Source organism: Heterodontus francisci, unplaced genomic scaffold, assembly GCF_036365525.1.
Source record: "Heterodontus francisci isolate sHetFra1 unplaced genomic scaffold, sHetFra1.hap1 HAP1_SCAFFOLD_410, whole genome shotgun sequence".
Taxonomy (NCBI): Eukaryota; Metazoa; Chordata; class Chondrichthyes; order Heterodontiformes; family Heterodontidae; genus Heterodontus; species Heterodontus francisci.
Window position 1 is genome coordinate 1,175,620 of NW_027140485.1, and position 26,799 is coordinate 1,202,418.

The window sequence follows — 26,799 nt, forward strand, 5'->3', positions numbered from 1 at the left end:
GTGGCCATCCCAGAGCCCAGCACGGAAGTTTCTAGACATTGGGAGGCAGTGTTTAAACTGAGCGGGGGGCGGGGGTGAGGGGCGGGGGTGAGGGGTGGGAGGTGGGGTGTGGGGGGTGAGGGGTGAGGGGCGGGGGGGAGGGGGGGTGAGGGTTGGGTGAGGGGCGGGGGAGGGGGGTGAGGGGTGGGGTGAGGGGAGGGGAGGGGGAGTGGGGTGAGGGGCAGGGAGGGGGGCTGAGGGTTGGGTGAGGGGCGGGGTGAGCGGTGGGGGGAGGGGGGCGAGGGGTGGGGTGAGGGAAGGGGGAGGGGGTGAGGGGCAGGGGTGAGCGATGGGGGGGAGGGGGGCTGAGGGGTGGGGTGAGGGGACGTGGAAGGGGGTGAGGGGCGGGGGTGAGCGGTGGGGGGAGGGGGGGAGGGGGGCTGAGGGGTGGGGTGAGGGGAGGGGGGTGAGGGGCGGGGGTGAGCGGTGGGGGGACGGGGGGGTGAGGGGTGGGGTGAGGGGAGGGGAAGGGGGGTAGGCTGTCTACTGCTTGAGATGAGAATGAAAGAACTTGCATTTATATAATAACTTTCACAACTTTAGGATGACCCAAACTGCTTTATAGCCAATGAAGTACTTTTGAAGTGTAGTCACTGTTTTAATATAGGAAATGCAGCAGCCAATTTGCGCACAGCACGATCCCACAAACAGCAATGTGATAATGAGCAGATAATCTGTTTTAGTGATGTTGATTGACAGATAAATATTGATCAGGAAATAGAATCATAAAATGAGACAGCGCAGAAAGTGGCCATTCATTCCTTCTTGCCTATACTGGCCCTTTGACAGAGCTATCCATTTAGTCCCACTCCCCTGCTCTATCTCCTTAGCCCTGTAATTTTACCCTTTAATTATTTATGCAATCTATTTTGAAAGTTATGATTGAATCTGCTTCCACCGCCCTTTCAGGCAGCACGTTCCAGCTCACAACAACTTGCTGCATAAAAAAAACTTCTCCTCGTCTCCCCCTCTGGTATTTTACTCATCAACTTTACTCTATGCCCCTCTGGTTACTGACCCTCCTGCCACTGGAAACAATTTCTCCTTATTTACTCTATCAAAGCCATTTATCATTTTAAACAGCTTTACTAAACCTCCTGCGCTGTAAAATTCTATGCTTATAAGAAATGTTATTTCATGGTTTGGGAAACACCTTTTTTGTGTAAAAATAGAAACTGTTTCAAACTCTCCGACTGAAATTCCCTGGAGCTCAAACTGAAACAAATGGAAAGAATTGAAAATTGGGTCACGGTGGAAACAAAATACTGAGAGAAGCAAACAGATAATTGAGGAAGCATTGGAATAGACCCAAACTCCCCCAGGGACTCATTAAATTTCAAACACTTAGCCAATTCAACCTCAGGTGAAAACTCCTGAAGCACAGAAAGAGACCATTCCCCTTCCCTCATTCCCCCCCCATGCCCTCTGTCTGGGAGAGCTGTCCCTTCAATCCCTTTCCCCATACCCCCATTGCCCCTGTGCTCTCTCTCTGGGGCTGCTTTCTCTTCAGTCCTATTCCCTGTCCCCCACTGTCCTGTGCACTCTCTCTGTCTGTGATTGGGACCAGCAGAACCAATCCAGGTGTACACAGCAACCTCACTCCGAACCTTCTCAGTATATAATCATCAACTCCCTCTGTACATCACCCCTAGATAATTACCCAAAGATACCTTAGCACTGACACTCAAAGACCATGTGAACCTTTTCGAATTCTGCTCCTATAAACAAAATTGCTTCAACAAACACAGACTTTTTTAAACCCACCTGTTAACCTCCAGCTTCAGGGTGTAACTCTGACCCCATTCCCAAGTACTCGGGGCTGACGGACTATCAGCTCATTGTTTGCACCATCTACCAGATGATAATCAGCATCATTCTGTGTGAGAGGCTAGCAGAGAGGTGATTGGGATGGGGACTGAGATAACGGAGTTGTATAAGGAGTCTTGGACAATGGGGCTGGGGCATTTGGATAGAGTGGGGCCATAGGGAAAGAGAGAGACAGACAGTGAGTGAGAGACTGAGAGAGAGACTGAAAGAGAGGCAGACAGTGTGAGAAAGGCAGACAGTGAATGAGACACAGTGAGAGAGACTGGGAGAGAAGCAGACAGTGAGAGATAGGCAGAGAGAGACAGAGACACATAAAGTGAGAGACATAAAAAGGAAGAGAGAGAGAGATAGAGATATAGAGAGAGAAACAGAGAGATAGAAAGGATGAAAGGGAGGAGGAAACAATGAGAGACAGAGAGAGAGACATAGAGAAAGAGAGAGAAATAGTGAGGACAAGAGGAAGAGAGAGAAACAGAAAGAGAGATAGAGAGACAGAGAGACAGAGACAGATAGAGAGAAAGAAAGGTCGAGAGGGAGAGAGAGAGACTAATGATCAAGACTGCATGAAGAAATTGAGAAGGGTGTAAAAGGAGATGGTGAGTGATTTGGAAAGGTGAGGGAGAGAAACTGGGAATAGAGAGAACGAGAGAAAAACTGGGAAGAGATGAAAGTCTGAAGGGATGGAGTTATGGAAAGTAGGGGAATTGGAGAGGGGAAATGGGGAAGTTAGAGAGAGAGAACACAGAGAAAGGTACAGGAGACATAGTACAGATTAACAAGAGGGTGGGAAACTGAAGTGACAGAGAGAGATGGATTCAATTAAAAAGCAGCAGGAGAGAGGTTGCAGGGAGGGGACTGATGGACAGACAGCCACTGACAGAACAGCCTATGGTCAGGGGCAGGGAATACAGGAGCACTGGAGAAGAGACTGAAGAAGAGGTGGAGACCGGAATCCCACTGAAGAGATATGTATCTGTATTTGTGTTTGGGTCGGCTACGTCTGGGCATGTGTCTGGATTGGGATAGGTTGTGTCTGGATATATCTCTGAGTCTGAATGGGCTGTGTCTGGGTCTGTGTCTGGGGATGTATCTGGGTCTGGGGATGTGGTTGGGTCTGGATGGGCTGTGTCTGGGTCTGGATCGGCTGTGTCTGTGTCTGGGTATATGTCTGGTTCTGGGTCTGGGATGTGTCTGGGGCTGTCTGGGGATGTGTCGGGGTTGGGATGGATTGTGTCTGGATCTGTGTCTGTATCTTGATGGACTGTTTCTGGGTCTGTGTCTGGGTGCTGTTTCTGTGTCTGGGTGGGCTGTGTCTGGGTCTGAGTCTGTGTTTGGGTGTGTGTCTGGGTCTGGATGCTGTGTCTGTGTCTGAGTCTGTGTCTGGGTGTGTGCCTGTGTCTGTGTCTGGATGTTGTGTCTGGGTCTGGTCTGGATGAGCTGTGTCTGGGTCTGGATGCTGTGTCTGTGTCTGGTCTGAATGGATTGCGTCTGGGTCTGTGTCTGGGTGTGTCTGGGTCTGGATGCTATGTCTGGATCTGGTCTGGATGGATTGTGTCTGGATCTGTGTCTGGGTCTGGATGTTATGTTTGGGTCTGGAGGCTGTGTCTGGGTCTGTGTCGGGGTCTGGATGTTATGTTTGGGTCTGGAGGCTGTGGCTGGGTCTGGATGCTGTGTCTGGGTCTGGTCTGAATGGATTGTGCCTGGGTCTGTGTCTGGGTGTGTCTGGGTTTGGATGCTGTGTCTGGATCTGGTCTGGATGAATTGTGTCTGGGTGTGTGTCTGCATCTGGTCTGGGTGGATTGTGTCTGGGTCTGTGTCAGGGTCTGGATGTTATGTTTGGGTCTGTGCCTGTGTCTGTGTCTGGATGTTATGTTTGTGTCTGTCTCTGTGTCTGGATGTTATGTTTGTGTCTGTGTCTGGATGTCTGTGTCTGGATGTTATGTTTGTGTCTGTGTCTGGATGTTATGTTTGTGTCTGTGTTTGTGTCTGGATGTTATGTCTGTGTCTGTGTCTGTGTCTGGATGTTATGTTTGTGTCTGTGCCTGTGTCTGTGTCTGGATGTTATGTTTGTGTCTGTGCCTGTGTCTGTGTCTGGATGTTATGTCTGTGTCTGTGTCTGGATGTTATGTCTGTGTCTGTGTCTGTGTCTGGATGTTATGTTTGTGTCTGTGTTTGTGTCTGGATGTTATGTCTGTGTCTGTGTCTGGATGTTATGTTTGTGTCTGTGCCTGTGTCTGTGTCTGGATGTTATGTCTGTGTCTGTGTCTGGATGTTATGTCTGTGTCTGTGCCTGTGTCTGTGTCTGGATGTTATGTTTGTGTCTGTGTTTGTGTCTGGATGTTATGTTTGTGTCTGTGCCTGTGTCTGTGTCTGGATGTTATGTTTGTGTCTGTGTTTGTGTCTGGATGTTATGTTTGTGTCTGTGTTTGTGTCTGGATGTTATGTCTGTGTCTGTGTCTGTGTCTGGATGTTATGTTTGTGTCTGTGTCTGTGTCTGGATGTTATGTTTGTGTCTGTGCCTGTGTCTGTGTCTGGATGTTATGTTTGTGTCTGTGCCTGTGTCTGTGTCTGGATGTTATGTCTGTGCCTGTGTATGTGTCTGGATGTTATGTTTGTGTCTGTGTCTGGATGTTATGTTTGTGTCTGTGCCTGTGTCTGTGTCTGGATGTTATGTCTGTGTCTGTGTCTGTGTCTGGATGTTATGTTTGTGTCTGTGTTTGTGTCTGGATGTTATGTCTGTGTCTGTGTCTGGATGTTATGTTTGTGTCTGTGCCTGTGTCTGTGTCTGGATGTTATGTCTGTGTCTGTGTCTGGATGTTATGTTTGTGTCTGTGTCTGTGTCTGGATGTTATGTCTGTGTCTGTGTCCGGATGTTATGTCTGTGTCTGTGTCTGTGTCTGGATGTTATGTTTGTGTCTGTGTCTGTGTCTGGATGTTATGTTTGTGTCTGTGTCTGGATGTTATGTTTGTGTCTGTGTCTGTGCCTGTGTCTGGATGTTATGTTTGTGTCTGTGTCTGGATGTTATGTTTGTGTCTGTGTCTGTGCCTGTGTCTGGATGTTATGTTTATGTCTGGGTCTGGATGTTATGTTTGTGTCTGTGTCTGTGTCTGGATGTTATGTTTGTGTCTGGGTCTGGATGTTATGTTTGTGTCTGTGTCTGTGTCTGGATGTTATGTTTGTGTCTGGGTCTGGATGTTATGTTTGTGTCTGTGTCTGTGTCTGTGTCTGGATGTTATGTTTGTGTCTGGGTCTGGATGTTATGTCTGTGTCTGTGCCTGTGTCTGGATGTTATGTTTGTGTCTGGGTCTGGATGTTATGTTTGTGTCTGTGTCTGTGTCTGGATGTTATGTTTGTGTCTGGGTCTGGATGTTATGTTTGTGTCTGTGTCTGTGTCTGGATGTTATGTTTGTGTCTGGGTCTGGATGTTATGTTTGTGTCTGTGTCTGTGTCTGTGTCTGGATGTTATGTTTGTGTCTGGGTCTGGATGTTATGTTTGTGTCTGTGCCTGTGTCTGGATGTTATGTTTGTGTCTGGGTCTGGATGTTATGTTTGTGTCTGTGTCTGTGTCTGGATGTTATGTTTGTGTCTGGGTCTGGATGTTATGTCTGTGTCTGTGTCTGTGTCTGGATGTTATGTCTGTGTCTGTGTCTGTGTCTGGATGTTATGTCTGTGTCTGTGTCTGTGTCTGGATGTTATGTTTGTGTCTGTGTCTGGATGTTATGTTTGTGTCTGTGTCTGTGCCTGTGTCTGGATGTTATGTTTGTGTCTGTGTCTGGATGTTATGTTTGTGTCTGTGTCTGTGCCTGTGTCTGGATGTTATGTTTATGTCTGGGTCTGGATGTTATGTTTGTGTCTGTGCCTGTGTCTGGATGTTATGTTTGTGTCTGGGTCTGGATGTTATGTTTGTGTCTGTGTCTGTGTCTGGATGTTATGTTTGTGTCTGGGTCTGGATGTTATGTTTGTGTCTGTGTCTGTGTCTGTGTCTGGATGTTATGTTTGTGTCTGGGTCTGGATGTTATGTCTGTGTCTGTGTCTGTGTCTGGATGTTATGTCTGTGTCTGTGTTTGGATGTTATGTCTGTGTCTGTGTCTGTGTCTGGATGTTATGTCTGTGTCTGTGTCTGTGTCTGGATGTTATGTTTGTGTCTGGGTCTGGATGTTATGTCTGTGTCTGTGTCTGTGTCTGGATGTTATGTCTGTGTCTGGGTCTGGATGTTATGTCTGTGTCTGTGTCTGTGTCTGGATGTTATGTTTGTGTCTGTGTCTGGATGTTATGTCTGTGTCTGTGTCTGTGTCTGGATGTTATGTCTGTGTCTGTGTTTGGATGTTATGTCTGTGTCTGTGTCTGGGTCTGGATGTTATGTCTGTGTCTGTGTCTGTGTCTGGATGTTATGTCTGTGTCTGTGTTTGGATGTTATGTTTGTGTCTGTGTCTGGGTCTGGATGTTATGTCTGTGTCTGTGTCTGTGTCTGGATGTTATGTCTGTGTCTGTGTCTGGATGTTATGTCTGTGTCTGTGTCTGTGTCTGGATGTTATGTCTGTGTCTGTGTCTGTGTCTGGATGTTATGTCTGTGTCTGTGTCTGGATGTTATGTTTGTGTCTGTGTCTGTGTCTGGATGTTATGTTTATGTCTGGGTCTGGATGTTATGTCTGTGTCTGTGTCTGGATGTTATGTCTGTGTCTGTGTCTGGATGTTATGTCTGTGTCTGTGTCTGTGTCTGGATGTTATGTCTGTGTCTGTGTCTGGATGTTATGTCTGTGTCTGTGTCTGTGTCTGGATGTTATGTCTGTGTCTGTGTCTGGATGTTATGTCTGTGTCTGGGTCTGGATGTTATGTCTGTGTCTGTGTCTGTGTCTGGATGTTATGTCTGTGTCTGTGTCTGTGTCTGGATGTTATGTCTGTGTCTGTGTCTGGATGTTATGTCTGTGTCTGTGTCTGGATGTTATGTCTGTGTCTGTGTCTGTGTCTGGATGTTATGTCTGTGTCTGTGTCTGGATGTTATGTCTGTGTCTGTGTCTGGATGTTATGTCTGTGTCTGTGTCTGTGTCTGGATGTTATGTTTGTGTCTGTGTCTGGATGTTATGTCTGTGTCTGTGTCTGGATGTTATGTCTGTGTCTGTGTCTGTGTCTGGATGTTATGTTTGTGTCTGTGTCTGTGTCTGGATGTTATGTTTGTGTCTGTGTCTGTGTCTGGATGTTATGTCTGTGTCTGTGTCTGGGTCTGGATGTTATGTCTGTGTCTGTGTCTGTGTCTGGATGTTATGTCTGTGTCTGTGTCTGGATGTCTGTGATATTTGCCTCTGAAGCCGTTCCTATGGGTTGTCTCTTTGCTGTCATTGGGCCGTTTCTCTGCGTCAGTCTCTGGGCTCAGAGCAGGATCAGCTGAAGCTGCAGTTTGTTCATTAGGAGGGCATTTCACTGGAACACCTGTGAGGTATAAAGATCCACTCAGTCCTGTCTCTGTTCAGTTAGTGAGTAACTAGCCTGGTTTTCCTGGGTAAGAACTAATCCGAATTTACTTGAAGAGGATTTTGTTAACCTGGGAAGAGACGAGCTGTGATTTGGAGACACCAGGAGTAAGTACATTGTAACTCAGAATGATGGAATGTAATTGTTGAAATGTTTGTGCGTTTTCTTTCTCCCTTTTATCTATTCACTGAATCTGTATTTGATCTATTTTGAGTCAGGTGCAGAGTTAAGTAAAGAGAATATTTCTCCCACTTACAGTATCTGTTCGAGACCCCTCCCAATCTCTGATTCCACAGTCATCTGTCTATCTTGCGTAAAGATTGAGATCTTGTTTTTTTTTAAATCTGGTTTCTCCAACCCAGCATTAGACAGTTTTCTTTTCCATAATTCCCTAGGATTTGAGACACTGGTGTTAACTCTGACCGACCAATGGAGGCATCATTTAATTAATCTATTTAACATTCTGGTTGCATCTGCCGAGGTCGCGAGTGTTTGAATACAGTTCACTCCTGGATCAAATACTCTGGGTGTAGGGACCATGGCGGTGTCTTATCCTGATCCTGACTATTCCCATTGTGCAGCCAGTGTTGGTGATAGTGTAACTATAGTGGGGGATTGTGAGGAACAGGGTCAGATCATTGTCTTTAACTGCCATCAATCCAGAGGGTCCTTCCCTCCTTCACTACCCTCCTTCCCTTCCATCTCTCCCTCCTTCCCTCCTTCACTACCCTCCTTCCCTTCCATCTCTCCCTCCTTCCCTCCTTCACTACCCTCCTTCCCTTCCATCTCTCCCTCCTTCCCTCTCCTCGCTTGTGCTGTGCTCCAGTGGGTGTCCTAGAAATGAGTGCTGAATGAACCAAGACTGTGTGTTATGTGAGAATGTGGAGCTGGTGTCCAGGTTTTAGAAGAAGCTCCTTGTATCTGAGGTGATTTATTGGAATATTCCAGGGAGTAGTTTCCCACCCCTTATCCCAGCAGTAAAGGGGGTCCTGGCAAAGCCCAGGAGGAATTTTCGATGCCAACATGGGGATCTGGAGAGGGGAATGATTCCCATCCCTGCTGTAGTGGGCAGCTCCGTGTGGCTGGAGATTCAGCTCCCACCCCAGGCCTGCTCTGATCTCATTTCACATTTGCCTTTCTGTGCTCTACAGCGAATTCATTTACAAATACTTTGAGCCAGAAAGATCCCAGGCTCTTCAATTGATCCTGGTTGGAATTAGTGAGCGAGGGGGGAAATGAGCCCTGGACTCTTTCTTTCCCCCCCCCCCCCCCCCCCCAGTGCCATTGGGAAGGGGGTTTCCTGCAGCTTGGAGAATTGGACCGGGTTCTTTGTAGATTTTTGTTTTTGACGAGCGCCATTTGGGATCCTGAGGCTCGGTTCCGGGCCCCACCCTGTACACTCCATGTCACAATCTTTTACACAAGGTTCTGGGGAGTTCGTCCAGGGTTTACGGGGGTAATTTGGGCGTTGGGTATTGATCTGGGGTAATTTTTTTTTGGGGGGGTTGGGGGGGGGGGGGGGGGGTGGTATTGGCCCAGGGGTTACTGGGTGAGTGAAACATCAAGTGGACTGAGCACAGGAGGGGGATCAGCACTAATGTAGTTGATGACTGATTGATTTAGTGGGTTTGCTATGTCTGAAGCGGGAAGGACATTGTGCAGGTTTACTGTCACACTCGGTATTGGTGAAGAACCAAAGCCAAAGTCTGACTGTACCGGAATGAGAACAGCAAAACTCATTGTAAACCACACTGAATCACTCTGACTCCAGCAGAGTGCTGGTTCGGTGCTGATATTGAGAACAGATCCTCCTCCATTGGGAAGCGGCCTCACTCTCCCCCTCCCCTCACTCTCCCCCTCCCCTCACTCTCCCCCTCCCCTCACTCTCCCCCTCCCCTCACTCTCCCCCTCCCCTCACTCTCCCCCTCCCCTCATTCCTGCATTTGACCATCTGCTTTATAACAGTCATGTCCCATCCGCCTTCCCAGTGCTGTGATCCCGGGATTTAACCAGTGATCCCAATGTTTGCCTTGAATCTGGAATAAACTGAAGAACTGTATCCCGGGGAGACGGGAATCCTGTTTGACCCCCCGGGCCGGTATTTACCCCCGCCCCCATCTCCAGTTGCCCTGAGCTGCTCTAATGTCCTGGTCAGGGTAGGGTTTTGTGGTGGTGGTGGGGGGTGGGGGGGATCCCGACCTTTCCCTCCTCCCAGCGGGGTCTCTATCGCTCCTCCCTGGGGCAATGAGATTCTGGGTCTGACCGATCTCTGCCCTCGCATTCTGTTCATCTGCAAATTCCCTCAGTATCTGCCAGGGAATTTTACATTCCGGGATAGTCTGCTCTCCCTGTCCGGGGCTCTAAACTCCAATAATCCCATTGGAATGTCGTTTACAGGAGATGATTTCTTTCAGCTGAGTTCTGTCCCTGTTGTGAACTTTTCACTCGATCCTATTTGGTGTTTGTAACTGTTCTGCAATAAGTAACTTTCCCCCTTTCCCTCCAGACTGACCATGAGCCAAGTGACAAATGGGAAATATGAAAACTCTTTCCTCGAGGTAGCTGCACCGCACTTTATAAAGAGCTTATCTTCACTGCTGGTCATGCTCAGACTGGCTGCCAGTGTTGGGAACAGGGATCTACAGGACGGGGATATCAGGAAATTCCGGGAGGAGGTGGAGATCGCGGACAGAGAGGCGCAGGAATCGGCCAAGGCTGCAGGAGAGCTGGGGGATTCCATGGATGGGAGCTGCGAGAAGCTGACTGTCCAGTACGGGCAGGTGGGCAGGAGCAAGAAGGAGCTGAGCAGCAGTCTACAGAATGCCCAAAATAAACTCCGCTCACTGGAGACTGAGAAAGAATTAATCCATGGGAAACTCCAGGCAGCCAAAACCTCCCTGAGACAAGTGGAAGATACACTCAGAGCAGCAAGAGCCAAGGCTGGAGAGAAGCAAACTGGAAGAGATGTTGGGATTGGCCTGAGCTTCCTGCTACCTTGTGTAGGTGAGTTCAGTTCCCTTCCTTTACCTGGAGAAGGTAACCATCAGGCTGATGTGCCAGTTCCTGGGCACATGATGCCTCAAGAACCCAAGAGCCTCTGAATAGAGGAAAATCCCATTCTAACTAACTCCATTCCCTCTTCCCCACATTCCCTGGGGAACTTCACCCCTACTTCAGCAGGAGCCAGTCTGAATCCTGGTTTCCTCCCCTGTCTCTATGCTGAGGTACTGCCAGCTTCGGCTCTGATTGTCTAAGCCTCCCTTGCCCTGGTTTAGTCACATTGAGTGCCATAGATTGAACCTTGAATGCTTCCCTTTTTGGTAAAGGACACACGGTCAAACCTTTCATCCCCCTCCCAGCTGTAAATGGAGTGCTTGGAGTTGATTGACATTTGGTTATTAACCAGACATTCCTGAAGTAAGATGTGAAGTCTAAGTGCCAGAAATCAGCTCCTCTACCTTGCTGCAGTTTGGGTCCTCTCCAGTGTCTGTGCTGCTAATGGGAGTCACTGGATCCCCCACTTATTTGAACACATGGGATGGGAATTTCTCTTCCCCCATCCAGGAGGGGGAATTGTTCCTTTTCCCCCTCAATGTAGCCAGTGGAAAATGTCCCACCCCCACCAAAAAAAACTACCTGTAAATTGGTGGTGGACTTAGACTGCAGTTATACTGTCATTGATGCCCAAACAAGTTGAGTAGTGAGAGGGAATACATCAAAACTATGGTTAGTCTCAACTCTGGGAGCATTTTAAGTGATTTTGACTTTAGTCCCTTATAAGGACTAAATCAAATCAGGAATACATCCCTATAAATCTCATTTAATCAAGTGCAAACCACCCAAATTTTCAGACTTATTTGGGTCCAAAGAATTGTACTTTCTTTCAAAGAAAACCAACAGAGAATATTACCATCTTTCAGAGCCATAACATAACTAAACTGTAGGCTTAGTCATAAATATCCAAGATATTATAAGGGTCTGGGAAACTCTCTAATACATTCTTTTGGGCCTCCTTATCTCGAGAGACAATGGATACGCGCCTGGAGGTGGTCAGTGGTTTGTGAAGCAGCGCCTGGAGTGGCTATAAAGGCCAATTCTGGAGTGACAGGCTCTTCCACAGGTGCTGCAGAGAAATTTGTTTGTTGGGGCTGTTGCACAGTTGGCTCTCCCCTTGCGCCTCTGTCTTTTTTCCTGCCAACTACTAAGTCTCTTCGACTCGCCACAATTTAGCCCTGTCTTTATGGCTGCCCGCCAGCTCTGGCGAATGCTGGCAACTGACTCCCACGACTTGTGATCAATGTCACACGATTTCATGTCACGTTTGCAGACGTCTTTATAACGGAGACATGGACGGCATACATATCTCTCCACATAGAGACAGAGAGGGGGTTCTTGTAGTTGTACACAGAATACTACATAAGGAGATTTTTTTTTTTGCAAAGAATTGAACATGCAATAAACTTGAGTGGATAAGTATATCACAATATCAAATTACTGAGATGTAACATTCTTAGTTGCTAACATGTAATCCAAATGTTTAACCTTGCTAATGTTACAACAAAATTATTTTAGAATATCCATCACAATTTAGTAAACTTTTTACCTTAAATGCCCCTTAGTTGAAGTGTTTGACGATTCAGTGCTTATCTTTTTTTTCAAAACCTCATTTTTATACTATTTCTAAAGTGCATTTGATGTGGATTTCTTGTATTTAAAATCTATATCTTTACCATTTCCACTTAATATTTTACTGGACATATTTTTTTGAAGTTGAGCTTTTATTTGGGAAAAATGTTTGTTTACTTGACCTTGTTCCTGTAAATCCATTTTCATCTATAATTGCCTTTTCATGGTACCTTAAAGCAACCTCCTGAGCTGATCTGTCTGCATTAACAACCCATGAACTAAGTTTTTATTGCTACCTCTTACTGATATCTCACAGGATACTTCAATGTGTTTATCATCCAATTCCTTGGCAACAGAAATTCTATTATAACAGGGACCTTGAAATATTTAACTCCACCTTCTTAAAGGGGAATTTCAATGAGTTCAGAAAACTGACCATTTTTTTCAATCTTTAATTTTAAAAGGTATGATATGTTAACTATCTAAATGCTACCTAATTAAGCCTATTATACCTACATTCCATCACAACCTGAGCCAAACATTGATGTCCAAGGTCTGTGCCCTGGGGGAGGTTTGGTTGGTTTAGACTCTGAAGCTCATATTCAACTATTCCCCCACCCCTCCCAGGTATCCCCATGGCTGTGGCATTTGAGAAGGAACGGCAGTACCGGAAATCTGAGGTGGATGTAGTCTCTGAAGACCGCTCGTCACTCAAGTCCAGCATCACCGAGGATGAGGAGAAGCTGAATGAGATCAATTGTCAGGTCCCTGAGCTCCACAAGGAGATCAGTGAGCTTAATGAAAGCTTGGAGGAGAACAAGGTAACAGAGCTGACCTTGAAGGAGAGCCGTACTGAGCATGCCAAGCTACAGGGCAGGATGAGGAACTGCTGCCAGTATCTATCCACCTTCCAGGGCAAAGTGAGTGTTCTGAAGGCCCAGAGTCAGCACATGTACAACATGAGCCTACTGCTCCCATTCCTGGAGGAGGCTGGTGTCCATGCTCAGCAAGTTCCAGTCAATGAGCTGTTCTTCAACCACATCCAGGTACACAGGGCAGTTGAGGATCTGAAAATGCTGCTCCCCAAAATAAAGGATCTCTTGCTGTCCCAGGAGAGCACTGACCTCTACATGAAGTAGAGAATTCCTTCCAGAGATCGGGGTAGGGCTCGATTTAATGGGAGATTTCAGTCTGTAGTGTTGCATTAACTTCAAGCTAGTCAATGGGACCAGGGCTGGGAGGACCCCTCTCCTACCAGGGATCAAAGTGACTGTTCTGCAGCCACTCCCTGGTTACTTAGTTTATTCCCTCACTGGGGCAAATCTTGCTGAGTCCGTTTTATAAATAACATTTATTAGTTAATATTCCTCACTGGCATATTCCAATAGCCTGAAGTGGAGCTGCTCAACCTCTATTTAAAGTCCTGTAAAGTCTTTCCCTCATTCTCACTCACTAACCAACATTCCCTGGGTGTGTGCAGGTGTTTGATTGTAACCAGTTACAATCACTTTCAGACAGGAAGACCCCACTGGCTGGCAAGCAGCTCTCTTTCTCCTCTTCTCTTTCCACCCCCCCACCCCCCAACCCCCAGACCAGTTCTAAAGCAACCTCATCACCCAGCCCATGCTCTGGGCTTATCTTGTGCTTTTCTGTAAGGGCAGAAGTCTAAATGTGATGTATCCATTGGTCACTGATCTTTTTATCTCTTGGTATTAAACATTTCAATAAATAAAATACTCTACAAATCCCTCAGTCTCCATTCATTCACTATTAAAATGGTGGGGAGGGTCTGCCTGTTTTAAAGGGGGGGGGGTTCCTGGAGAGGGACTATTCTCGATTTTGTGTAATGAGAAATCTTGGGAGGAAGCCATAATTCATCAGAATAAAAGCACTGCAGATACACTAATTGGCTTTCAACCAGTGAACAGCAAGATCCTATCACTGGCCATGAGATGAAAGTGAGGTTAATGTTGACTGAAAGATAAATGAAGAACTTCCTGGTTTTCACCCCACGAGATCCTTTAATATCTAGCTGAGAATCCTTGGTTTAACACTTTTGTAGGTGAAAACCTCTCCGACAATGATGTTTTCCCCCAGGACTTCCTTCTAGTGGGTCAGGCAACTTGTATACTCGCGCATGTCTTTAACCTACAATTGCAGATGCTACCAACAGGTTAGAAGTGTGTTTTATAACTGGTCCCAGAAGTACAGAATATAAAGTGAGGCTTTCCCAATGCACAGGAAGCAAGCAGGGTGAATACCTATTAGTTCCTCATGCTCGGTTACCGGTTATTTGAGTTTTGGGCATCTTTATTTATTAAAGATTTCAAAGGATCTCTGGTTTGTCCCCCATCTTTCCACTTCTTGCCACATCATTCAACCCAGTCTGGATACAGACCACAGAAGGAGGAGCTATTCTTTGGAAAGAGCTATCTAATTCATCTCACTCCACTTGCTCATTTACCAAAGCCCTGTAAATTTCTCCTTTTTAGCAGAGATTCAAAATAATCCCCTTCCCATCAACTTGTATTCCTCTAGCACCATAAACATAGCAAAATGTTCCAAGGCACTATAAAATAAATTTCATACTGAGCCAATTGAGGAGATATTGGGGCAGATAATGAAACACTTGGTCAAGAGCAGTAGGTATTTTACTGAGTGTCTTTTGAAGGAAGGTCAAAAGCTTTGGGGGAGAATTCTAGGACGTGGGGCTTTGGCAGCTGAAAGTAAAAAGATGCTTGCTGCTCAAATTGGAGTGTAGAGATCTGAAGATTGTGGACCAGAAAAGGTTAGAAGAACTTGAAAACAAGAATGAGAATTTTAAATTTGAGGTATTGCATATCTGAGAGCCAGTATAGTTCAGCGAGCAGGGGGTGATGGGTGAATGGGGCTTGAGAGTTAGTACAAGGCAGCAGAGTTTTGCATGACCTCATTTCTAGATGGTAGAATGTGAGGCTGGATACAATTGCAGTGAAATGCCCTACTCTCAGCTACAAGGATATAGCTGATCCCAATGGTCAGAATATCAAACAAACTCTAGTTTGTAATGGTCAATTGGGTAAAATAAAACCAGCTCTTGGACAGAGAAGGATTAACCTTAAAAAGCACAAGAATCTTAGAATGGGGACAGCACAGAAGGAGGCCATTCAGCCTGTCGGGTCCGTGCTGGCTCTCTGCAAGGGCAACTCACCTAGTCCCACTCCCCTGCCTTTTCTCTGCAGCCCTGCTAATTTTTTCTGTTCAGATAATTACCCAATTCTCTTTTGAAGGCCTTGATTGAATCTACCTCCACCTCACTCTCAGGTCGAGCAATCCAGATCCTAATCACATGGTGCATAAAAATTTTCCACATGTCACTGTTGCCTCTTTTGCCAATTACATAGAACATAGAACATAGAACATAGAACATACAGCACAGAACAGGCCCTTCGGCCCACAATGTTGTGCCGATCCTTTGTCCTCTGTCAAGGACAATTTAATCTATACCCCATCATTCTCCTTTATCCATATACCTATCCAAAAGCCTTTTGAAAGTCCCTAAAGTTTCTGACTCAACAACTTCCCCGGGCAAGGCATTCCATGCCTCGACCACTCTCTGGGTAAAGAACCTTCCCCTGACATCCCCCTTATATCTCCCACCCTTCACCTTAAATTTATGACCCCTTGTAACGCTTTGCTCCACCCGGGGAAAGAGTTTCTGACTGTCTACCCTATCTATTCCCCTGATCATCTTATAAACCTCTATCATGTCACCCCTCATCCTTCTCCTTTCTAATGAGAAGAGGCCTAGAATGTTCAGCCTTTCCTCGTAAGACTTATTCTCCATTCCAGGCAACATCCTGGTAAATCTCCTCTGCACCCTCTCCAAGGCTTCCACATCCTTCCTAAAATGAGGCGACCAGAACTGCACACAGTACTCCAAATGAGGCCTTACCAAGGTCCTGTACAGCTGCATCATCACCTCACGGCTCTTAAATTCAATCCCTCTGCTAATGAACGCTAACACCCCATATGCCTTCTTCACAGCCCTATCCACTTGAGTTGCAACTTTCAATGATCTATGCACATAGACCCCAAGGTCTCTCTGCTCCTCCACATGCCCAAGAACCCTACCGTTAACCCAGTATTTTGCATTCATGTTTGTCCTTCCAAAATGGACGACCTCACACTTTTCAGGGTTAAACTCCATCTGCCACTTTTCAGCCCAGCACTGCAACCTATCCAAGTCCCTTTGCAGACGACAATAGCCCTCCTCGGTATCCACAACTCCACCAACCTTTGTATCATCTGCAAATTTACTGACCCACCCTTCGACTTCCTCATCCAAGTCGTTAATAAAAATCACAAACAGGAGAGGACCCAGAACTGATCCCTGCGGCACGCCACTGGTAACTGGGCTCCAGGCTGAGTATTTACCATCTAAGACCACTCTCTGCCTTCTATCAGTTAGCCAATTCTTAATCCAACTGGCCACATTCCCCACTATCCCATGCCTCCTGACTTTCTCCATAAGTCTACCATGGGGGACCTTATCAAATGCCTTACTAAAATCCATGTACACCACATCCACTGGTTTACCCTCATCCACTTGCTTGGTCACCTGCTCAAAGAATTCAATCAGGCTTGTGAGGCAAGACCTACCCCTCACAAAACCGTGCTGACTGTCCCGAATCAAGCAGTGTCTTTCCAGATGCTCATAAATCCTATCCCTCAGCACCTTTTCCATCAACTTGCCTACCACCGAAGTAAGACTAACTGGCCTGTAATTCCCAGGGTTGTTCCTATTCCCTTTCTTGAACAGGGGCACAACATTTGCCACCCTCCAATCACCTGGTACCACCCCCGTCAGCAGAGAAGATGAAAAGATCATTGCCAGCGGCTCTGCAATTTCATCCCTTGCTTCCCATAACATCCTTGGATATACCCCGTCAGGCCCGGGAGACTTGTCTATCTTCAAGTTATTCAAAAACCCCAACACATCTTCCCTCCTAACGAGCACTTCCTCGAGCTTACCAGTCTGTTTCACACCGTCCTCTTCAGTAATACACCCCTTCTCATTCGTAAATACCGAAGAGAAGTACTCATTCAAAACCTCACTTATCTCTTCCGGCTCAACACACAGTCTCCCGCTATTGTCCTTGACCGGACCTATGGTCCCCCTAGTCATCCTCATATTTCTGACATACGCGTAAAAGGCCTTGGGGTTTTCTTTTATCCTACCCGCCAAGCATTTTTCATGCCCTCTCTTAGCTCTCCTAATCCCTTTCTTCAGATCCTTCCTGGCCATCTTGTATCCCTCCAGAGCTATGCCTGTGCCCTTTTTCCTCAACTTTATATACGCATCCTTCTTCTTCCTAACAAGACTCTCAACCTCTCTTGTCAACCACGGTTCCCTCACATGACCATCCCTTCCCTGTCTGACAGGGACATGCTTATCAATGGCCCCTACTATCTGCTCCTTGAAAAAGTTCCACATTTCGACCGTGCCCTTCCCTGCCAGCATATGCTCCCAACTTATGCTCCTCAGTTCCTGCCTGACAGCATCATATCTACCCTTCCCCCAATTGTAAACCTTGCCCTGTTGCACATACCTATCCCTCTCCATTACCACAGTGAATGCTACAGAATTGTGATCACTATCTCCAAAGTGCTCGCCCACCAACAGCTCTATCACTTGCCCTGGTTCATTACCTAGTACCAAATCCAATATTGCCTCCCCTCTGGTCGGGCAGTCTACATACTGATTACCTTAAATCAGTGTCCTCTGATTCTTCTGCCGTTCTGCCAATGGGAACAGTTTCTCTCTAGCTATTCTGTCTAGACCCCTCATTATTTTGAAAACCTCCATTAAATCTCCTCTAAAACTTCTCTTTAAGGAGAACAATCCCAGCTTTGTAAGACTCTCTAGCTGGTCTAATTGGTTCTAGCCTTTACGTTGGGTAGCAATGGCACATAACAACTTGCATACTGTTCCACTAGATGTGGTACACCTTTATTATACCACGAAGCAATAGTACATACATACAATAATACTGGTTGCTCAGCAGCCCTGTGAGCCGGAGTCCACCTCGACGGTCAATCCGCCGACTAATCTTCCATGCATGACTTCCGGATGGCCGACCACGTCACCTTAACCATTACAGTAAAGATGTTCGTGTGCACTTGCTCTTTATACCTTGTTTTGCTATGGCTCTATTCCATATAAGGTAAAATCTGTTTTTAACTCCCTCAGTTGGTCTGCAATTACCTCACCGTTCTTTTGAAAAACAAGGTATGTGTCTACAGGCTTGGGCCTCATGTAGGAGTTTCAAGGCCCACTGCTTCAGATAACAAAGACAGTTTCTCTGCTTTGTTATCTCCAGCACCATTTATCAATCTTCAGCCTGCTACAGAGATTTTGTTTTAGCTCTTAACGAGCAAGGCCTGGATCTCCTCCTGGATGTCAGCACGTTTGCAGTTTAATTAGTTTTGCAGACCCTGCTAATTCTGTCTCGGCACTATCATGAGCAGAATTAACCAGCTTGCCTTGCATTTTTAAGCCAACAATACATTTCATTCGATGTCTTCAGTCTGGGTTCTCTAATACTCCATGTTGCCACCATGAGACAGACTCCACTCATTCAGGACTCCACCACAACTGGGCTACATTCATTAACACAAAATAAATAAAAGACCAGTTACATCATTAGAAAGTGCTTGTGCATTAAAAAGTAAAGTAATACATTGGCTTACAGCTTCTCCAATCCATGCATGTGACTGAAGTCCCTCCTCCATGGAACCATTGTCATAAATCTTTTCTGCACCCTCTCTAATGCCTTCACATCTTTCCGAAAGTGTGGTGCCCAGAATTGATGCAATATTCCAGTGGAGGGCGAAGCAGTGTTTTATAAAGGTTCACCATAACTTCCTTGCTTTTGGACTCTGCCTATTTATAAAGCCCAGGATCCCATATGCTTTATTTACCACTTTCTCAACTTGCCCTGCCATCTTCAATGATTTGTGCACATACACTGCCCAGGACCCTCTGTTCCTGCACCCACTTGAGAATTGTATCCTTTATTTTACATTGCCTCTCCTTGTTCTTCCTCCCAAAATGAATCGCTTCACACTTCTCTGTCACATGTCCACCCATTCCACCAGCCTGTCTTTGTCCTCTTGAAGTTTATCACTATCCTCTTCACCATTCACAATTCTCACAAGCTGCAAATTTTGAAATTGTGCCCTGTGCACCCAAGTCTAGCTCATATATCAACAAATTCAGGAAACCTAATACTGATCCCTGGGGAGCCCCACTATATACATTCCTCCAGTCCAAAAAACAACTGTTAACTACTACTCTCTGTATGTGAGTATAGAAATAGGAGAATACACCAGATGAATGCGTGGCTGGAGAGATGGTGCAGGAGGGAGGGGCTTCAGATTTCTGGGGCATTGGGACTGGTTCTGGGGAAGGTGGTTGACCTACATCTGAACAGGACTGAGACAAATATCCTTGCAGGAAGGTTTTCTAGTGCTGTTGGGGATGGTTTAAATGAGTTTGGCAGGGGGATGGGAACCTGAGCACAGTCTTAGATTGGACAATTTCAGGGCAGGGAACAGGAGGCAGAAAATTCGCGAGTGACTCTGAAAGACAGAAGAAGCAAAGGTTAAAAAGTATGCAGCACAGGAATTTGGCAGTGTTAAAGGGTATTTATTTAAATGTAAGGAGTATAATAAATAAAGCCGATGAGCTGAGGGCACAGATAGACACATGGCAACACGATATCATTGCTATAACAGAAACTTGGCTTAAAGAGGGACAAAAATGGCAACTCAACATCCCTGGATATAGAGTTTCCAGGCAGGATAGAGAGGGAGATAAAAAAAGGAGGGGGTGTAGCATTATTAGTTAAGGAATCAATAACAGCTTTGAGGAGGGATGATATGCGAAATGAATCATTAAATGAAGCTATTGGGGTGGAGCTCAGAAATAAAAAAAGGGGCAGCCACACTACTAGGAGTTTACTATAGACCCCCAAAATAGCGAGAGGGAGATAGAAGAACAAATATGTAGGCAAATTTCTGAGTGCAAAAACTATAGTAAAAGCAAAATACTGCGGATGCTGGAAATCTGAAATAATCTTCGGTTCCGAAGAAGGGTCACTGACCCAAAACGTTAACTCTGCTTCTCTTTCCACAGATGCTGCCAGACCTGCTGAGTGGTTCCAGCATTTCTCGTTTTTATTATAGGGCAATAATAGTTGGGGATTTCAACCACCCCAATATCAACTGGGACACAAACAGTGTGAAGGGCACAGAGGGCACAAAATTCTTGAACTGCATTTAAGAGAAATTTTTTAGCCAGCACGTAACAAGCCCAACGAGAGGGGACGCAATTCTAGATTTAGTCTTTGGTAATAATGAAGCTGGGCAAGTGGAGGAAGTAACAGTGGGTGACCATTTTGGAGATAGTGACCATAAAACAGTTAGTTTTAGCATAATCATGGAAAAGGACAAAGATAAAACAGGAGTAAAAGTTCTAAATTGGGGGAAGCAAAGTTTACGAAACTGAGAGGTGAATATCTAAAGTGGACTGGATACAGCTACTTGAAGGAAAATCAGTGGCAAACCAATGGGAGGCATTCAAAGTGAGATTCTACAGCCACAGTGTAGACATGTCCCCACAAAGAAAAAGGGTGGTACTGCCAAATCCAGAGTCCCCTGGTTATCTAGAAGCTTACAGGGTAAGTAAAAGCAGAAAAAGAAAGCTTAAGATGATCACAAAAACCTTAATACTTTAGAAAGCCTAGAGGAGTATAGAAAGTGCAGGGGTGAAGTAAAAAAGGAAATTAGAAAAGCAAAGAGAGGACAGGAAAAATTATTGGCAGGTAAAATCAAGGAAAACCGGAAGATGTTTTATCAGTACATTAAGAGCAAGAGGATAACTGGGGAAAGGGTAAGGCCTATCAGAGATGTATAAAGGAATCTATGTTTGGATGCAGAAGATGCGGGCAGGGTTCTTAATTAATTTTTTTCTCTGTCTTCACAAAGGAGAGGTTAATGCAGACATTGTAGTTAAAGAGGAGGAGTGTGAAATATTAGATACAATAAGCAGAATGAGAGAGGGAATACTGGGGTGTCTGACATTCTTGAAAGCAGATATATCACCAGGGCCGGATGGATTGCATCCCAGGTTGTTAAAGGAAGCCAGGGAGCAAATAGCCACTGCTCTGAGGATCATCTTCAAATCCTCACTGGATACTGGCGAGGTACCAGAGGATTAGAGGTCTGCGAACCTTGTACCATTGTTTAAAAAGGGTGCCAGGGATAGGCCAAATAATTATAGGCTGGTCACTCTGACCTGGGTGGTGGGTAAATGGATAAAATCAATTCTGAGAGATAGAATAAACTGTCACTTAGAAAAGCACAGATTAATCAGGGATAGTCAGCATGGATTTGTTAAGGGGAGGTCATGTCTTACGAAATTAATTGAATTTTTTGAGTAAGTAACAAGGAAGATTGAAAAGGGTAGTGCAGTGGATGTGGTCTACATGGATTTTAGTAGGGCATTTGACAAGGTCCCGCATGGTAGACTGGTTAAAAAAATAAAAGTCCGTGGGAATATAGAGGAATGTGGCAATTGTTAAACAGATCAGCTGTGGCTGGAAAAGACATTTGCATATTAACAGACAGTGTTTGGAAGGACAAAGCAGCCATTCCCTGACACATTCAACACACAATGGACTTTTGATCACCAGATGTTGAAGGTGGGGGAGCTCGCATTCCAGGTTGACTGTCCAGATGGCTGAATACTCAAACAGACATGGTCAAACCAGCTAGTCACATGACTAATCTGCTTGGCAACCTGAGTATTTTGAATTTGTACAAGCTGTTTAGGCAGAAAGTCTAAAATAAAAGCAAAATACTGCAGATGCTGGAAATCTGAAATAAAAATAAGAAATGCTGGAAATACTCATCAGGTCTGGCAGCATCTGTGGAGAGAGAGCAGAGTTAATGTTTCAGGTCAGTGACCCTTCATCAGACCCATGTAGAGGAGCAGCAGGTCCAGAGAGCCTGGCAAGCGGCCGTCCTGGCCGATGAGTTTCCTTTAATTTATAAGTCAGTTTTCCAGGGGTGAACCTTTCCTAGTCTCCCCCACAAATCCAAAAGGGACAAAGGATGGGAAGGTGATAGGAGCCTAAGCAGTCCTGGGAGAGAAAGGAAAGCAGGAGACATGGGGGCCCTCCTCTCACCAAAAAGGAAGGTGCAGTGAGCAAGAGCGAGACCCGGAGACCTGTGCTTCCATTGTAATAAAGCAGGGCATTTAAAGAGCTGACTCCTGGAAACTAAAGGGAAAACCTGTCGTGTTAATCAGGGCACACCCACTCAGTGAAGAAGGGACCCTGATGGAAAGCACAGCAGAACAAGCTGTGGCTTTAACTGCAGTAAGAGTGAGACCCAGGAAGCTTACTACTGTAAGTGCAGGAAAATTCAATAGGATTCCTGAAGATCATCAGGGTTTTGTGTCTGAAGGGAAAGTAACCCCATACCCCTCGAGTGGGGCAAGCAAGCCCATAGTAATTCCCAGGAACACAGGGGACACTAGATCCCTTTTCCTGGGAAAAGGCCTGACCTTTCCCCCAGAGAGTGCAGTGAACACCAGAATGGTGGTGAATGGTATAGGAGGGTAATGTATGTCTGTACCTGTACACCAGGTGCACCTGGAGTGAGACCTAGTTTCGGGACTAGTGACCATAGGGATTGTCCCTAGTTTGCCTGTGGACGGGGTTGACCTGCTCCTCGGCAATGATCTGGTGGGGGTGAAGGTGGTAAACCACCCTAGTAGTCAAAGAGAAACCGCATGAGGTCAGAGAGACAGGGCAGTGTCAGGAGACGGTCCCCTGCAGTTTCCCTGAATGTGTAATGAATCAGGCCAAGATCAAACCAGCTCTCCCAGAGGAGACTGAATTGGCACTGCAGGCAGATGACCATGAGGTCTGCCTGTCCGAGACATTCTTTGGAAAGTTAGAAGACCCAGGGAATGAATTAAATGGATTTTCCCTACCTGAGGCTCAGCGAGCCAACCTAGTATTGCGAGAGTTAGCACAGGCTGCCCAGTCTGAAAGTGAAGCAGAGGGAGTCCCTGATTGCTACTATTTAAAGAATGAGGTACTGATGAGGAAATGGAGTTCTCCTCACAGACCTGAGAACAAGGAGTGGACAGTAGTTCACCAGTTAGTGGTGCCGCAGAGATACCGGGGAGAAATATTAAGAAGGTGGCGCAGTGGTTAGCATCGCAGCCTCACAGCTCCAGCGACCCGGGTTCAATTCTGGGTACTGCCTGTGTGGAGGTTGCAAGTTCTCCCTGTGACTGCGTGGGTTTCCTCTGGATGCTCCGGTTTCCTCCCACTGCCAAAGACTTGCAGGTTGATAGGTAAATTGGCCATTATAAATTGCCCCTAGTGTAGGTAGGTGGTAGGGAATATTGGGAAGGTGGGGATGTGGCAGGAATATAGGATTGGTATAAATGGGTGGTTGAAGGTCGGCACAGACTTGTGGGCCGAAGGGCCTGTTTCAGTGCTGTATCTCTAAATAAATGAAAAATAAATTAAGGGCCCACAAGACTACAGTGGCTGTACATGTCGGTATACGAAAGACCAAAGCCCGCATAAAACAGCAGTTTGACAGGCCAAAACTCCACAAAGATGTGGTGGAGTACTGTAGGAGTTGCCACATGTGCCAGATTGAGGGGAAACCCCAACCTACAGTGAAATCTGCACCCCTAAGTCCTGTATTGATGTTAGGTGAACTGTAAGGGACCCCCACTGACAATAAAAAGGGACAGGCTGGCCAAAGGTTGGACATAGAAGGGGAAAAAGTGACCAAGAGGGCAGGTTAAAGGAGGTCCAGGAGGAATCACAGATGAAAACCCCCTATTCTCCGGTCAGCCAACCCCGAAAAATGTGAAACGTTAGACCCCACGTCCTCCTACGTAAATGCAGACACGAGAAGCACACCACCAGAGTTGTTAGCAACATTTACAGGAACCTGCAAAGTGAAGGAAAGACCTCCAGGGGGCCGGGAAACCATGAGGGTGATGCCTCATCTAGTCGAACTGCCACAGGGGAGGGCAGAAGAGTCTGCACAAATACCTGCAGGCAGGAGTGTCCTCTGGGACAAGGGGGAGATTACCAAAGAATCCTCTTCCACAATCAAAGAAAAAGGGAACCACCCATCCCCCTAAAGTCAAAAGCCTTTGCATGACTCAGCAAAGCACTGAAAGAGAGTTCAGGATAAACCCACCCACTACTGACTCCTTTTTAAAAAAAAGTTACCTCAGCAGGAACAAAGACCCTGGGCAGCCAGGGAAATGGGCAAACGGAAGAGAAACGTCCCCAAAAAAGAACCACATGTTTGTTGTGACGCCAAAAAGGGGGCAATTAAAGCAGCACTGGCACCAAGAGAAGACAGGCTGTAATAAATGTCATGCTTGGCCCCCACCTGCCAGGAATGAGACACATTACTTTGTCATGAACATTGATTTTAAACTGTTACTGGAGTGAAGAAAGGACTTGTTAAACAGATCAGCCATAGCTGGAAAAGATATTTACACATTAACAGACAGTGTTTGAAAGGACAAAGCAGCCATTCCCTGACACATTCAACCCACAATGGACTTTTGATCACCAGACATTGAAGGTGGGGGAGCTCGCATTCCAGGTTGACTGTCCAGATGGCCGAATACACAAACCGACATGGTCAAACCAGCTAGTCACATGACTAAAATGAAAGCAAAATACTGCAGATACTGGAAATCTGAAATAAAAACAATAAATACTGGAAATACTCAGCAGGTCTGGCAGCATCTGTGGAGAGAGAAACAGAGTTAATGTTTCAGGTCATTGACCAGAGATGAAGGGTCACTGATCTTAAACGTTGACTCTGTTTCTCTCTCCACAAATGCTGCCAGACCTGCTGAGTATTTCCAGCAGTTCTTGTTTTTAAGTCACATGACTAACCTGCTGGGCAACCTGAGTTTTTTGAATTTGTACAAACAGTTTGGGCAGAAAGCTGTTTGCTCCTGGACTGAGAAGATCTCTCCTGTCTGCTTCCATCTCTTTCTCACAAGAATCTGAATCCACTGAAGACACATGAACCCCAAAGAGAGAAAAGTCTCCTACATTGAATAGAGTTTAAGAAGAATACTGGGCCCCAATGAAAAGCAAGATCTACCTACAATCAAGGACTCTGCAGTAAGCTCAAAGAACCATTGCAATATTGCTTCAGATATTGCCTCAAAAAGTTCCACTTTATTTTTCTTCTGCTCTTTTCTGTCTCTATTTGCATGTGTGTATTGCGTATGCATGCCAGTGTGGACGTGTCATGTATCCATAGGTGTCAATTGAATTAGAATTTAAGTTAAATAAATTTCAACTTTTCTTCTTTAATCCTAAGAAAGCCTGTTTGTGCTGGATTCACCAAGAGGGAGCTAAAAACACAATGTGTTTAAAATTAAACCCTGTTACAGTAAGACCAGGTAAAGGCTGAGACGGACCCCTGGACGTCTTTCTCACCTGGTCGTAACAGTAACTTGGGAGATAATTTTTCCAGGGGCGAACGCTGTAGGAAATCAGGTTGGAAGGAGGAATGGGATGTTGGTAGAGAGGGACATAAGGACGTAATCAGGCCTTATCTGCGGGAGTACACAATGGAGCAGAGAGACCACGTGAGATAGCAAGGTCGAGGGGCTGGTTGTGAATATGGGTTGGGGAATTTATATGATGGGAGAGATTTAGGGAGGAAAGGATTGCAGTGAACTAGGAGGAGAGAAAACATGATGAATTAGAATGAAGATTGAAATCACTGAGGATGAGAAGTCGCTCGGTACAGAGGCTGAGGAAGGAAAGCAGTGAAGATATCTCAGTGAATAAAATTAGCAGGAAACTGGGGACGGGGTACAGAACCAGGATTTTAACTGAGGTGAGAGGTGAGTGAACCTGGGATCTTCTTTGGCCTCCTTATCTCGAGAGACAATGGGTAAGCACCTGGAGGTGGTCAGTGGTGTGTGGAGCAGCGCCTGAAGTGGCTATAAAGGCCAGTTAGAACATAGAACATACAGCACAGAACAGGCCCTTCGGCCCACAATGTTGTGCCGATCCTTTGTCCTCTGTCAAGGACAATTTAATCTATACCCCATCATTCTCCTTTATCCATATACCTATCCAAAAGCCTTTTGAAAGTCCCTAAAGTTTCTGACTCAACAACTTCCCCGGGCAAGGCATTCCATGCCTCGACCACTCTCTGGGTAAAGAACCTTCCCCTGACATCCCCCTTATATCTCCCACCCTTCACCTTAAATTTATGACCCCTTGTAACGCTTTGCTCCACCCGGGGAAAGAGTTTCTGACTGTCTACCCTATCTATTCCCCTGATCATCTTATAAACCTCTATCATGTCACCCCTCATCCTTCTCCTTTCTAATGAGAAGAGGCCTAGAATGTTCAGCCTTTCCTCGTAAGACTTATTCTCCATTCCAGGCAACATCCTGGTAAATCTCCTCTGCACCCTCTCCAAGGCTTCCACATCCTTCCTAAAATGAGGCGACCAGAACTGCACACAGTACTCCAAATGAGGCCTTACCAAGGTCCTGTACAGCTGCATCATCACCTCACGGCTCTTAAATTCAATCCCTCTGCTAATGAACGCTAACACCCCATATGCCTTCTTCACAGCCCTATCCACTTGAGTTGCAACTTTCAATGATCTATGCACATAGACCCCAAGGTCTCTCTGCTCCTCCACATGCCCAAGAACCCTACCGTTAACCCAGTATTTTGCATTCATGTTTGTCCTTCCAA

At 46.0% G+C, this 26,799-nt stretch overlaps 1 protein-coding gene across 1 annotated transcript in view; it reads left to right on the forward strand.

The window, feature by feature from the left end:
* Positions 1–13,709, forward strand: part of LOC137359981 (uncharacterized) — a 214,492-nt gene extending 200,783 nt beyond the window's left edge. Inside the window, exons 6-7 of the mRNA XM_068025575.1 lie at positions 9,843–10,339; positions 12,590–13,709. Coding sequence (XP_067881676.1) covers positions 9,843–10,339; positions 12,590–13,101 — 1,009 coding nt within the window. The 3' untranslated portion in view covers positions 13,102–13,709. The remainder of the gene's footprint in view (positions 1–9,842; positions 10,340–12,589) is intronic.
* Positions 13,710–26,799: the final 13,090 nt, after the last annotated feature.